Source organism: Ailuropoda melanoleuca, chromosome 2 (genome assembly GCF_002007445.2).
Source record: "Ailuropoda melanoleuca isolate Jingjing chromosome 2, ASM200744v2, whole genome shotgun sequence".
In the NCBI taxonomy this organism is placed as follows: Eukaryota; Metazoa; Chordata; class Mammalia; order Carnivora; family Ursidae; genus Ailuropoda; species Ailuropoda melanoleuca.
In genome coordinates this window covers 16,434,210-16,449,072 of record NC_048219.1, presented here as the reverse complement: position 1 = coordinate 16,449,072, position 14,863 = coordinate 16,434,210, and the positions used below count along the sequence as shown (strand labels likewise).

The following is a 14,863-nucleotide window of genomic DNA, read 5'->3' as shown; positions in this document are numbered from 1 at the left end:
CAGGGTCCTGAGATGGAGCCCAAGTCCCTGCTCAGTGGGAAGTCTGCTTCTTCCTCTCCCTTTGCCCCTCCCCCTGCTCATGCGCACACGCTCTCTCTCTCTCATAAATAAAATCTTAACAATAAAGAAAGCAAAAGGATTAGAAGGATAAAAAGGACAATATCAAACTTTAACCACTATTCTAGAATACATGTAAATAATGCCCCTAAGAATAGTGAAACACAGGGAGCCTTGCTGAAACTCAAGAGGTAAGACCAACAACAAAGAGTGAAGAATAAGCTCCTCTGCCAATGAGGAAATTTCCAAAAAGGTGACTGAGATTTATAGGCTGAAATTTCTCCCATGAGCTCCACTTTGAGCAGTTAGCTGAAGGGAACAAATTCCCAAAGGGCTTTAAATCAGAAAAGCCTATGCTATTTGGTGTGGGACTTTTGAGGATTTGAGCTGAACCCACCCATTTAACATTTGAGAAGGGGGCTTAAGTCCCAGGCAGCATTAATAATTAAGAGAGTTTACACAAGGGGCATAGAGCAACCTGGCCCCCTTCGACAAGCTGCCGGATCCAGTAAACCTGAATGCACTGCTTAAGCATTTGGAACATACACCCACCTGCATTTCTTCTACCCAAGACAGTAGTTCATACACAAATCGAAGATTGCCTTCATCCTCAGAGGAGGAGATAGACACAAGTTCAGCCCGAGTCATGGGCTTTCGGAACCAGGAGGTAGAGGAAGAATGGGTTCCCTTGGTCAGGGGTTCTGCCTTTAGATGAGTAGTGGTTAAAGTAGAGGGCGGAGCCAATTCAAGTGAAGAGAAATGGCCCTTCCGATACAAGTTTGTGCACTCTAGACGCAAGGTGACCAGTTCATCCTGCAGGCGCATAACCCTGAAATGCAAGAAGAGAAAAAAGGAAGGGACTTAAATCTGTAACTCACTTTTTTCTAAGTAAGCTCCATGCCCAACGTGTGGCTTGAACTCACAACCCTGAGATCAAGAGTTGCATGCTCCACCGACTAGGCCAGCCAGGCACCACTGTAATGTACTTTTTACGATAAAATATTTCTTATCCATTTGAAAACGAGATAAAAATAAAAATGAGACCATATCGGGAAAAGTGTTTTGAAAAAGAAGTGTTATATGAACGCAAGGTGGTATTAACATCTTCATCATTTGGAGCTGTTGAGGCAAATGCCAAATTACAGTGTTAATTGGAAGGAGGCAAACCAGTATCTGTTTATGTAACTTTTGGATAGTATAACAGAATGAACAATGGATTAGGGGTCAAAAGGTGTGAGTCTTTGTCTTGGCTCTGTACAATTACATGACTTAGATGCTTCTCATCCCCTCTTGGTTTCCTTCTCCGTAAAATGATGCATTCAGTCACCAGCAGTTCTAACCCAGATGTGGAACATAACCGGCAGGTCACTCTGAAATGTGTGTGGGTGTTGTAAGATGCCACAATGATGAGGGAATCCTGCAGGTACAGGGCCTGCAGCAAAGGGAAATTGTCCTCCACCATAAGAATTTTTCTGCCCCAAATACCTATAGTATCCCCACTGAGACACTGACCTCTGACCCAAGTTACAAGATTCAGAGCCTGACTCTTGATCTGAGAGCCTCAGCAGTAAGCAAGCCCTCTATCTGAGTCTCACAGTCCTCACCTAAAAGCCAGCTCTTCCAGCTGGTAGTAATTCTCATCCCGGAGGATCTGGAGGTCCACCTGCAGCTGTCTGATGAGACCTTCACATTCCTGAATGTACATGATGACATCTGACTCGCACTGTACCGGCTGTCCCGATTCCAGGTGAGCAGCGTCCTAGGAGGGAAAGGGAGTAATGGACGTGGGAGAATGCCAGTACCCTCAGCCACATGGACCGAGAGAACCAAGTGGGTTGCCGCACATCCAAGAGTGAGGAAGTGACATGGCTGGACTTCTCAATCATTAATCTGGACCATGAGAGCCCAGGGTGAGAAGGGGAGAACACGTGACACGAGGGGAGGGACAACACACACTCACAGCCTGCAGTGTATTCTTAGCTAGTGTCAGCTTCTCTTCACAGTTCAAAGCACCATTCTGGATTTTGTTTGCAATCTGTAGCAGCAGTTCCAGCCTATAATAAGATAAAACCCATAGTCATATGCCAGGCTCCAAGTGGGTGGGTAACATCACGTCGCCTTCAGGCCCCGGGCCCACCTCTCCACAGCTGGGCGAAGTGACTTCTCTCGCTCCAGCATCTCGATGATGAGCTTTCCCCACTCTTCCTCCACATCATTTGGGTGGTAACCTTGAGGCAGTTTAATTCGGCCAAATTCAATCCACACCTAAAAAATCCCAGAGACACTCCTTTAGTCCAAAAACACAGCCATGCCCTCAGGCCCAGTTTCATGCATTTGTGCTACCTCACTTCCTGCTTCTTCACCTCGCCACCAGCAGTTTCTCCCGTGTCCAATAAAAGGAAACAGCTGAATACCTAGCAGTACCCCAGCCTGAGGTCAGAGTAGAAAAACCAGCTCCAAAATACAGGGACTACTGCCTGTCTACATCTTTCCATTCCTTCTACATTTGCCATAAATCCTCCTGTCTTCTCGATAACCCCCCTTCTGCAAAGGCCCAATGCCCAAATCTACAGTTTCAAATTCTCTAGGAATCAAAATGTGGATGGAAGTCTCTTTCCTTTCCATCTTAGCGAAAGAATTAGCTTCCTTCTGAAAAACAGAAAACTCATTCAAAAAACTCGACATTTCTGAATAAATGTATGTCATTTTTCAAAAGCCTCTAAGAAATACAGATGGTTGATACTGCCCATTACCACAAATTTTCAACACCAGCCTAAAAGGCTTGTCTGTCACCCTAAGAATATTGCTATTAATGCAGGCTGGGAAGAGGATGCAGGCAATTTAACCAAGAAGTAACAATAAGGCAAACCAGCACACCCCAAGAATCAGTAAAGGATAAGCTTCCTTACCTCTAATAATTTATATAATTCCTCAATTCTTCCTTTTTCTCTCTCCTTGGCCAGAATTTCTGTTTCTTTGAAGTGTATATATTGGTTATAAAGTGCCTACAAAATTAATATTTGGTAAATGAGTGGATGGGTGTAAGCAACCTGACCCACCTTTTATCCCACCTCAGCCAGGAGCCAGCAGCAACAAGCTCTGAGACTTAATCCCAGGAATGAATTTACAAAAAACAACTTAAGTCCATGACTTTACCTTTAGTTCTACAGGGTTCTGGGGAAAAGATTTATCTGACATCAGTATTGTATGCTGTTTGATCCAGGGAATGAGGGAGTCCACTCGGCTTTGGTATTCTTGCCACCTGGAGTCTACTTCCTATTGCCAAAAGGTAGATATCACACACCTTCCGATTAGTGGTACACAAAACCAGCACGGGAGACAGTAGCTTAGGCCACCCCAAACCACATAAAATCCCTTTCCTCTAATTGCCTACACGGCTGCTCAGCCTAATGCTTCGAGTCCCAGTTTCAGAGCTCCTCAAGGACTCTCAAGAGGGTATTCAATTTCCTGACACTAGAATAGTCAATGCTGAATGCTACAAAATTAGCAGCATCTGGATTCACTGGCTGGGACCAAAGACGATGACCATGTATAAAGAGGATGTAGATTCAGTCTGCTCTGTATAAACGTGCTCTGCCTACGGTGAGTGCTTGAGAAATAAGGTCTAATCAGTACATTCCACCCAAACGTATCAAAGTCAGAAGGTATTTTGGGAAAGTGTTCTTGTACCGTAGCACTGATCCCTTCTCCACCCTCAGGGACTTTAGGGAAGGCATCATAAATTGAAGACACGTAAGTGATCACAGACTTTTCATCTGGAGATGGCACATCCACATCTGAGAGAAAAAGGGTAAGACATTTCTTAGTCAGAACAGGTGACGCTGCCAGGAGAAGGACAATGAATATAAGGCGACTCTTTGGCGTCTCACCTTCAGCGTCTAGTAAGCGGGTGACCCCCAATCTTTCTGCCACTTCGAAAGCCTGCTCCAAGTTCTCGCGGTTACTTTGGATTTGTACCCTCTCCATATCCACCAGATCAGGTCTGTAAAAGTCCACCAAGGCACATGAAAGGCCACCATCTACATGTCATATATGAGTTCACACAAAGTATACCTTTTCGAAGTACCCAGAACTGGAATACACTAATTGCGTTAGAGAGAAAGCAAGAGGTGTAGAAAGGTACTAATCCCATTTTCAATTACACGTCAGGAGCCGAGTGCTCGCTCATTCTAAATGAACAGAGCAGGTAGGCTGGATTTCATGGGAGAAGTATCACAAACTAGTATAGAGTGAAAATTGTAATGTATTTATGACCACTAAGAGTGCAATCATTTTGATTTTTGTCATCAAAATTCCTATCTTCCTCACTCCTTTCAATCCAGCCACCTGCTGTTTCTCATCCACTCCAAGTAAGCCCCCACTGCAGGCCCTCTGCACTTGCTGCTTCCTCCCAGTGCAGCACCCTGACCCGAGAAGGCCTGCATGGCTCACTGTTTTACAGCTCTGCTCCAACACCCTAATCAGAGAGGCCATCTCCAGCAGCCCCGTCCGAAGTACCACAAAGCCCATCACTCTCTACCCCATCTCTTATGTAACAGTACTTACCGTCCTGTAACGCCGTGTATTTGTTTGTTTGTCGCCTAACAAATAAATAAGTTCCGTGAAAGCAAGAGCTGCTGCTGTTTTGTTCACTGATATTTGTACCCAGTGCCTGGAATAGTAGGAGTTCAATACATATTCCTTTTTTAGATGAGTAAAGTGAACCAGGGTCTTGATTCTTGGTTGAGAGGAAAATGGCATTATAACTTATTATAAGAAAGATGAGAAGCTCCTCCCGGCACAGGGAAATTCTACTGCATTTACCTGTACCGGTGAATAAGTGCATTGAACATCTTCCCATCACTCCAGCAGGAGGAAAAATTGGTACATTTGATTCCTGTGTAACCAGCTGTCACCTTCTGGGTCCACAAGAGCAGCTTTTCCTTGGCTGACATGTCCCCTGACTCTCCACTAATGTAGATGTCAGAGATCTGCCAAAAGACAGGACGTGGAGTACTTTAGTTTAAACAAGACGAAGCCTTCTAGCCTTCTCTGCTTCATACATATGGCTCTTAGAAGGAAATCCAAGACTGGCAGAACTTGACTACAGCTCCAACATAGATTCATTCTCTTTGGTAGTCAAAGGGATGCAAATTAAAATCACAAAGAGGTCATTTTTCACCCACCAAATAGGGAAAGATTTTTGTAATGATACTACCAGTACTGGAGAGAATACCTAACATGAATTCTCACACACCACACTGGAGAGAGCACACGTGACCTAATTCCTCCAGATGGCAGTTTTGAATCAAAAGTCTTAAAACACACATACACTTGATAGGAAACCATCAGAGATACATGCAAAAAACGTTTATACAAGAATGCTTATCAAAATATGATAAACAGGGGCGCCTGGGTGGCTTAGTCGTTAAGCATCTGCCTTCGGCTCAGGTCGTGATCCCGGGGTCCTGGGGTCGGGGCCCCACATCAGGCTTCCTGCTCAGTAGCGAGCCTGCTTCACCCTCTCCCACTCCCCCTGCTTGTGTTCCCTCTCTCACTGCCTCTCTTTCTGTCAAATAAATAAATAAAATCTTTTTAAAAATATGATAAACATTACAGCAAAAATTATAGAGCTTCAACTCTAATAAGGGTTGATCGGTTACAAAGTAAGAGCACATCCACATGGTAGAATCCTCTGTGGGACTTAAAAAGATATGCTTTAACAAATCTTAATGATATTGGAAAATGATCACCATATTTTATGAAAAGAAAAAGAACACAAACAAAACAGTATATAATAATAGTGGTTTTGTGTTAAAGATATACTGAATACCTAAGTATACAGTCATATGTACAGATATATACTTACGTATACCCAAGATACGTGATAAATGCATATATGTACGTGAGAGTAAATAAGGCAAAATACGGAGAGAAAGACACCAAACTAGTCATCACACATATCTCTAAAAGGTAGCATTAGAGGTGATATTTTTATTTTCCAAATTTTCTGTGTCATGTGCATTTTTATAAGAAAAAAAGTTATTTTACGAAACCCCCCAAATCTAGCACAGGAACTACTTTAGAGAGAGGACAGTATGGGAGAGAAGTAAGTGCATGCCTTTGGTTCCATTCAGACCTGGGCTTGAATCTCAACTTCACCAACTGTAAGCTGGACCTCAGTCATAACATCTATAAAGTGGGGATAATACCTACCACCTTTTCTCAGGGCTGCTGTGACAACCAACGAGATTACAAGTAAAGCTCCTAGTCCAAACACAAGGCTATGCACAACACAGTTCCATTTGTTCTTCTTTGTATGGCTGACGGTCTTCCTTCAATTCTTACTCCCACATAACACTGACTGTGATCTTCAATTACTGGCTTTTATTTCATACATTTGGTCTTATCTCTCCAAGACTGCAGGTTTCCTGAGGAGCCAGTCCCACATCTTAATAATCAGAACGATCTAAAATTCAAGAGCAGCCCCTACGAGGAAGAGCTCATCAACATGGCATGTTCACGCAGAAGTGGGGACGTTGCAGAAGAAATAATTTCCAACTGAAACTCAGTGAGCACAGAGCTTCCATACATCACCCACAGCCACCTAGTGCTGTGCTGGTCACATGCTGGACACTTAACATGTCTAATTAATCATCATTTAGTTCAAAAATAAAACAATAAAAAATGTAAAAAAATAAAATAAACAAACGTATTTTGGGGTAAGGCCCACCTAGAATCCTGAGACGCACTATTTTTTGACAGCAAGCTTACTTTTTAGTAAATTCAAAACAGTTCATAGTATAACCAAACAAGTTTGAGCTAACGTCAACAGTGGCTGTCTCTCCTGGAGTGGGACTATGGATAATTTTCTTTTCTTTTTGCTTTTCTTTTCTTCAAACTTTAAATAATGAACATACTTTACTTTTATAATGAAAGCTACAAAATAAACTTTATCAATAAGAAAAAGAATAAGCCTTTGAGTCAGAGAGACATGCATTTGAGAGGAAGTATTTACCAGGAATGTAACCTCAGGCAAATAAATTATCTAAGCTTCTTGTACCCCATCATCCCCATATTTAAAATAAAACAGTAACTTTCTCGTAGGATCATTATAAGGATTAAATAAAGTGATGTAGGTAATGTACTGAGGGAACATGCATTTCCTTTCTATCATAATAAAAAAGCATATGCTGGGGGCACCTAGGTGGCTCAGCTGGTTAAATGTCTACCTTTGGCTCAGGTCATGATTCCAGGGTCCTGAGATCAAGCCCCACATCAGACTCCTTGCTCAGCAGGGAGCCTGCTTCTCCATCTCCCACTCCCCCTGCTTCTGGCTCTCTCTCTCTAAGTAAAATATTTTTTTAAAAAAAATAAATAAATAAAACAGCATGCCCAGCACAATTTTGGAGCCAGGTGTTTTGGGCAGGGAAGGCACAGGCATGTCAGTAGAACACCTGTCTCCAAGCTGTCTCCATCAGGTGCGGCTCTATAAAAGGAGTAGCCTCCCTGGTGGTCAGTACAAGGGGGCAATCAGCAATAAGGCATTTCCAAGTCTCTGAATACAATTTACAAACTCAAACTGGTAGATAAGATTAAATATCTGGTGAAGATACTCTAAATTCAGAAAAACACAGGGCCAGGAACTTTAACACTCCATTAAGTATACAAGAAAGCTGAAGACTATTAAATCTTACTAAGGTGTCTGAAGAAAGACTACGAGAACAAAAGAGTATGGGTAACCTGCATGGAGTCTAGAAAAAGGAAATCAATACGTATTGCCTCCAAGACTGTGATGGCAAAATGGTGGCCTAACCAGTGGATTCCAGGATTCTCGTCCCCTTGACAGGTGCATTTCTACAGGAGAAATAAGACTCCCAAACGTTGATGATGCCAGTTAGTAAGACCACCCTATAAATCTCTCTACCCACCATTTCTTTGCTCTGACTCCATGTTCACCCGACAATCTTCAGATTAGTATTTGCTCACAATATCCCAAAGCAAAAAAATGCACTGAGTGGTCAGTTCAAATACTGTACCGCTTGGCATTTACAACCATAGTATAAAGTAATTAATTTATATCAGTTAATCTCTAGCAAGTATGATCACTGTCAGTCAATCCCTTAAAACTCAGTCAACTCCAAGTACGCTGAAAAAACAAAGTACAGAGTTGCAAAGCGGAGGGCCCAATGATGGATCACAGTACCCAAGCTGCCATCCTGTGACTCCGGTGAAAACAGCCCCTCCCCGGTACCAATTCTATTCCAGTTCTCCATAACGACACTTCGAGATGCTTATGTCAGTGGCTAGATACCACCCACCACTGACAGATCCCAGCACTTCCACTGTAGCCGCCTCACATACATATTAAGGCAAAAACACTGTCAGGAACAGGATACGTTGAAGTGAAAAGGGATAGAATTTGAATAAACAAGCGGAAATCTGAGTATTTGTGTTTAAAATTTTTTTTCTGCTTAATTAATTGGCATTGTATGTCCAATACAACTGTAGTCAATCTCTGGTGGCATTCTAGCTGCCAATCCCATACCTTGTATATTGCACTGAAAATAGTTCAATAGACAGCTTTACTTCAGATTTTCCACACAGCTATAATGAGACAGAGAAATGTCTGGATCTCTAAGGGAAAGGAAAAATACCCGTTTGGATTAGGGCCTTTCCTAGACCGTGAACTGGATGAGAAAAATGGGATTATCAACACAACCATCTTAGTAATTATATTGGGCTTTTGTCCATCTCTTCATGGAACGCTCACATGTGACGTGCACGGTGCTGTCCTTGGGGCTGTAGAAGCTTTTACCTTAATCTCCCAAATGCAGAAACCCAGCTTCAGTGTCAGGGAGCTTTCTCCCTCATCTGGATTTTTATTCTATTTTAAAGATATATTTATTTATTTTAGCGAGAAAGAGCGAGCGAGTAGGAGCAGCGAGGGGAGGGGCAGAGAGATACTTCAGCCGGTGCCACACCAAGTGTGAAGCCCAAAACGGGGCTCGATCTCATAACCCTGAGCCGAAACTAAGAGTCAGACACCCAACTGACTGCACCATCCAGGTGCCCTATCTCATCTGGATTTTTAAAAGGAAGCCATCTGGAGAGGACAGCCTCAACACCATCCCAGACACTATGCAGGTCTACCCGAATTCTCTTTCAACCCATACTTTCCAAGCCTTGATTAATTCCTTCTCTGAAGTTTGTCTAAAAACTTAATGTGTTCCTAATAATTCAATAAGTATTTATTGAACAACATCTCATCTGTGCTTAACATTATTCCAGAAACCATGGAGAAGAACAAAAAAAGTCAAACACCACTGATTCATTCTGTTATTTCTTTGACAACCACTGTGTTCTAGAAGCTGTGGTTGAGTTCTTGGTATCTCAAGACAAAAAAGTCAAACACTGGGGCGCCTGGCTGGCTCAGCTGGTAGAGCATGGGACTCTTGATTTCAGGGTTGTGAGCAAGTTTGAGCCCCACACTGGGAGTAGAGATTACTTAAAAAAAAATTCTTAAAAAAAATGTCAAACACCAATTATTCATTCTGTTGTTTTTTGACAATCACTATATTCTAGGAGCTGTGTTAAGTTCTTGGTATCTCAAGGCCAAAGCACAACCTCAGGCCTCAAGCCCAAGCAATTTAGCAATCTGACACACAGAGGGATCAAGGCTGCAACAGAGGGAAGCAAGTAGCCCAAACTAGGAACGTCAAGGAACATCTCTGAGATGACATTTATGCTGAGTTTCAAGACATATAAGTTAGCCAGGTGAAAGGAGGGAAATAAAAAAACAGATATACTTGCCTTGAAACAATTTATGTGATAGTTGCCCTACCTGGCTAAAATAAGACTATCCCAAATATAAGGCCCTCCCCAATTTTTCTAAATAATAACAGAAGGATGGAAAAGAGGAATGGAGAGAGGGAACGTTTGTGGTCTTCTTGAGTATATAAACTTTTAGAAATTTATTTACATGTATACACGTTTAAAATTAAGCAGTGTGTCTAATGCATTAACTTAGAACTAATGCCACTTGCTGTGATGAGCACCAGGTGATGGGAAGCGTTGAATCACTATATTGTACACCCAAAACGAATATTACAGTATGATAACTAACTGGAATTTAAATAACAACTGTTTAAAAAATTTGAATTAATGCATTTTCTACTTTTACATTTCATAAAACCACGTTATTCAAACTCCCCACACTCACCTTTGGCATCAATGTCTTTTTCATCAATAAAGCTACTTTAAAAAAAACTAAAGCTACTCTTTGAGTGAATATTCTGGAAAACATCACCTACATTTCTTATTAAGATTTCTGAGACACAACAGCACTTTTCTGGATCCATGTTGTCACTGGAAATTTTATTCCCAGCCACGGGAATCCAGTTGCATAACATTGAATTAGACTCCCCCCCCCCCATTCATTCATTCTATTGGTATTTATTTATGGTTCCCATAATCTGAACACTTGCTGTGTGTTTTTTGTAAGTGATGTGAATGATTTTTTTAAGTTTTTAACGTGATTAAGACTTAGACACGATACATTCAATGCTTCGAATTAGGACGTTTATAGTCTCAAAAACAATATAACTAAAACTTTCTTAGGTTTTTTGTCTAACCAGTTAATGTGGGTTGATCTCTATAAAAGTTGATATCAATTGAACTGATGGTGACACAAATTCATTCATCCTTTTTCATGAACTGACTGTAATTTCACTGGGAGCCCAACAAGACGAAAAACTTTTTTATAAAGTCAAATACAAAGAAAATCCTTCTTTTCTGAAGGCTAGTTTCTGGAGGGAAAAAAATCTTACCTTGCATGCACCATATGTGGTAGGTCACATGAAAGAGTTACGCTGAAGACCCCAAAGACGCAACCGTAATAGAGTTACCAATAATATCCAGCAGAGGATCTCAGCAGAATGAAAAGTTAGTGTGGGTTAGGGTGATAAAAAAAAAAAAAATCACACTTAAACAAGTATGATTTAAACTTATCCTGGAAGGATGTTCTAGAATAGACAAAGAGAAAGTAGAAAAGAATTCTAGGTAGAAAGTGGACGCAAACAAAGACTGGAAGTTGAAATAAGTTGAAACTGGAAGAGATGGTTGAGGGGTTGACCTGTTAAGATAGGTAGGTTCAAAGGGAAAACTGACAAAGGAGAGAAGGTTAGATAGATCACTGAGGGTTGGAAGGCTAGGCTGTGGAGTCTGGACTTTGTAAGTCTATATAAGTCTCAGGGAATGGGACTAGGTATAGTGAGCAAATAAGAGACTTGTTTCTCATGTCCTGAAGTTTCTAGCTGATTTCATTCCACGACTGAAAACTTGCATACAAGGAGCAGGTGACGGCAGGTACCGTCGTTCATAACAAATGCCTGGCTAGTTAGAGGGCTCTAAAGGCAGCTGTGTTTATTATCAACATCCAAGTTAGGTTAATGGTCAAGGGGTGCTCCTTTTAGCATTCCAATTCAGAGTCTTGGAGGGCTCTTGAGGGAATATGACTAGATGGAAATCCTCGGTCGTAAAATATGGTCATCCTTCAATTCTACTAACTATTAGTAAACTGCTCTCCAAATACCAGTTCCACTTGGACTATCACTTCCATACACAGGGTGCAAGGGGATTTTCCATCACTCTAGACCCTCATCTGCACTTGGAATTTTCAGACTTTTTAGTTTCGGATGGGTATAAAATGCTAACTTGTTTTGATATTTATATCTTTGATTACTAGAATGTGTATGAGGCATCTGGGTTTCCTTTTTTGTGAATTGCTTATTCCTGGGTTTTCCCCTATTTTTCTATGAGAAATTGGTAGGAATTCTTTTTTTTTTTTAAAGATTTTATTTATTTGACAGAGAGACAGCCAGCGAAACAGGGAACACAAGCAGGTGGAGTGGGAGAGGAAGAAGCAGGCTCCCAGCAGAGGAACCTGATGTGGGGCTCGATCCCAGAACGCCAGGATCACACCCTGAGCCCAAGGCAAACGTTTAACCACTGTGCCACCCAGGCGCCCCGGTAGGGATTCTTTAAATACTAATACTAATAACTAGCATTTATTGTGCTAACTCATAAAATTCTCACAACTCTACAAATTACATACTATTCTTATCCTCAATTTACAAATGAGGAAATTATATCACAGAGAAGTAACTCGCCCCAAGGTACACTGCCAGTAAGCAGCAGAGCTGGAATTCAAACTCCGCCAGTCTAGCTCCACACTCTTAACTGCCTTACTTACACTACATTTCACAGATTCTGAATATTAATCCTTTTTCAGAATATGCATTATGCAATAATTACCATTATTTTTCTCAACTTTCCATTTGAAATAGAAAATTTCAAAAACATGCAAAAAGAAACCGAATACTATAATGAACTCCTAGGCACCCATCACCCAGTTTCAACCACTTCAACTTAGAGCTAATCTTGTTTCATCTGCACTCCGCCCACCTCACCCTCCCCTGTTATTATGAAGCAAACCCACACACATGGCATTTCTTTCATACACACTTCAGAAAGCATCTCTGAAACATGAGGACGGTTTTTAAAAAATATTTTATTTTTAAGTACTCTTTACACCCAACGTGGGGCTCAAACTTAGAACCCCGAGATCAAGAGTCGCATGCTCTATCGACTGAGCCAGCCAGGAACCCCAATAAGAAAGGCTTTTTTTTTAAATTTAAATTTTTAAATAATCTCTATACCTAACATGAAACTTGAACTTACAACTCTATGCTCTACTAACTGAGCCAGCCAGGCATCCCTAAATCACGAGGACTCTTTTTAACATAACCATACCACCATGTTATACCTAAAAATTCATGATGATTCTTTAGCACTAATTTTTTGAAAAAGAAAAAAGTCCTTTCTTAAAGCTCTAGCTTTGACTTTAACTGCTACATTCGTCTAATAGGATCATCTGGTTAATTTTGCTTTCTTCGTGCAATACAAAGCCAATATTAGTAAAACAACTCCCTATAATTAAAGAGGAGAAATGGGAAAGGGATACTTGTAAACTGAAAAGGCTGAGCCCAGAAAATAATATACCAACCAATTTCCTTCTCACCACTTCTAGCCTCCAATGTTATCTTACTATTCACTGTAGGGACTCTAAGGTTTCGTGGCAAGGACACTGGTATACAGCCAGATTCTTCATTCGACAGAACCAGCCAACAGCGTGGACAGGAGACTGGCATGGGAGCCAAGCCAGGGAGGGGGAAGGGATTTTCAGTAATTTTCCTTGTTCCAGTAAGCCAGGTATTATGGATACTGATGGCAGCTGGGGGGAGGGAGTCCTCCTGAGAGAAGCTCTGTGCCTGACACTCCCACCCAGCTCCAAATCCTAGCCCACTTATTCTGAAAACCATTTTTGTTAGCTGATCCTTGTCATCCTATTTCGGCATTAACTATTTCCTGGCAAGGGAAGCATCAACTATCACAGGTGAACCAGAAAGTAGACCATTTGTTTTCTCCCATTAAACTCCACACTCCGCAAAAATCAGTTCCCAGTTCTCTCTATCCTGAAAAGAAACAAAACCCACTGCGAAGTTTGCGCAGCCACAGGCTGGTCCCACGCCCATCAGTACGCCCTGGGCGGATCCACAGGAGAGATGATGTGGCCTGAGTTATGCCAACAACAGACAGCACTCTGGAACCTGAACTGCTTCCCGAGGAGGGTTACTACTCTGACATATTAAAAGCAAAACAAGCACCAAAAAGCAAACCAAAAAATCAAGCCTGTGGAACTGCCAGGTGTCTCCTCTTTAGGAAGGAGCTGGAGTGTGACCAGCAGCAGCTGCTCTTCTGACCCGTGTCCTCCCAGGGCTCTCATACTCAAGAGAGGGTACGCACACTCCTGTCGGATGCTCTCGCCTGGAGTCTCAACCCACATTTTACAGGAGGCCTGCGGTGTCAGAACGCCGCCTCTGTTTCCCTGGCCGCTGCTGTCCTCGAGGCCTGGGGAACAGCCTGCTGATAAGGGAGCAGCTCCCTTAAGACAGTTCCTGTCGGAACCAGTGAGGGTTTCAGGCCTCTTGGCCTAAAGGACTTTCATTCTGAAGGGACCTCACACTTACCCTGAGAAGTTACTTCTTATCTGTGATATAGGATGGTCAGTCTGTGATCCCTGTTTCACACGACAGACATGGAGCACCAGAAATCTATCAGGTATCTGAGCTGACACTCAGTCACTGGGTTTTTCAGGCTGGACTACAACTGAGTGGTCTGGCTCTGGAAGGGTAGAAGGGATGGGATGCCCAGAAAACACCACACACCAATTTGACTCACACTGAACAGCAAACGAATCACACTGCTGTCAATACTGTTGAACTACAGATCGTGGTCTGAAAGGTTTCTCTCACCAATTTTTTCCTTAAGACTCCGCACAGGGCTGTCCAGAGCCTTCCCTTTTCAGTGTGGAGATCCCGGACTAAAAGTGCCATGGTCACCTATGGTCCATTATCTAGAATTCATTTCCACTAGGAGCCCCTTAAAATTTTACACTCCCAACTTTCTGACAATCTCACACTCAATTACAAGCATGTTTCCTAAAACTATTATGGTGCCTCCAAACTTCAACTTCAATGCCAATGGTATCGGAACAGCAAACAGTTCAGCAAAACCGCTCTGCATCCATCCATTCCAAACAAAGGTAAGAATCAAACACTCGTACACTCCACCCCAGCAGCCTCCACTGCTTTCCTTTCCAACTTCTCTTTCCCTTCCTACCCCCAAAACACACGTTCTCTACTGATGGAGGCCTCTTGTCCAACCATATAATAAGTATTTTCAA

At 42.1% G+C, this 14,863-nt stretch overlaps 1 protein-coding gene across 23 annotated transcripts in view; it reads right to left on the bottom strand.

Annotated features, from left to right (window-relative positions):
* MACF1 (microtubule actin crosslinking factor 1) overlaps positions 1-14,863 on the bottom strand; it is a 332,081-nt gene that overhangs the window by 158,497 nt on the left and 158,721 nt on the right. For all 23 annotated transcript variants that reach the window (XM_034649704.1, XM_034649743.1, XM_034649718.1 and 20 more), the window contains 9 exons: positions 4,882-5,048; positions 3,948-4,060; positions 3,748-3,854; positions 3,214-3,333; positions 2,967-3,062; positions 2,195-2,322; positions 2,018-2,111; positions 1,662-1,816; positions 610-886 (listed from right to left, as the gene is read on the bottom strand). In XM_034649704.1, the coding sequence (XP_034505595.1) occupies positions 610-886; positions 1,662-1,816; positions 2,018-2,111; positions 2,195-2,322; positions 2,967-3,062; positions 3,214-3,333; positions 3,748-3,854; positions 3,948-4,060; positions 4,882-5,048 (1,257 nt within the window). The remainder of the gene's footprint in view (positions 1-609; positions 887-1,661; positions 1,817-2,017; positions 2,112-2,194; positions 2,323-2,966; positions 3,063-3,213; positions 3,334-3,747; positions 3,855-3,947; positions 4,061-4,881; positions 5,049-14,863) is intronic.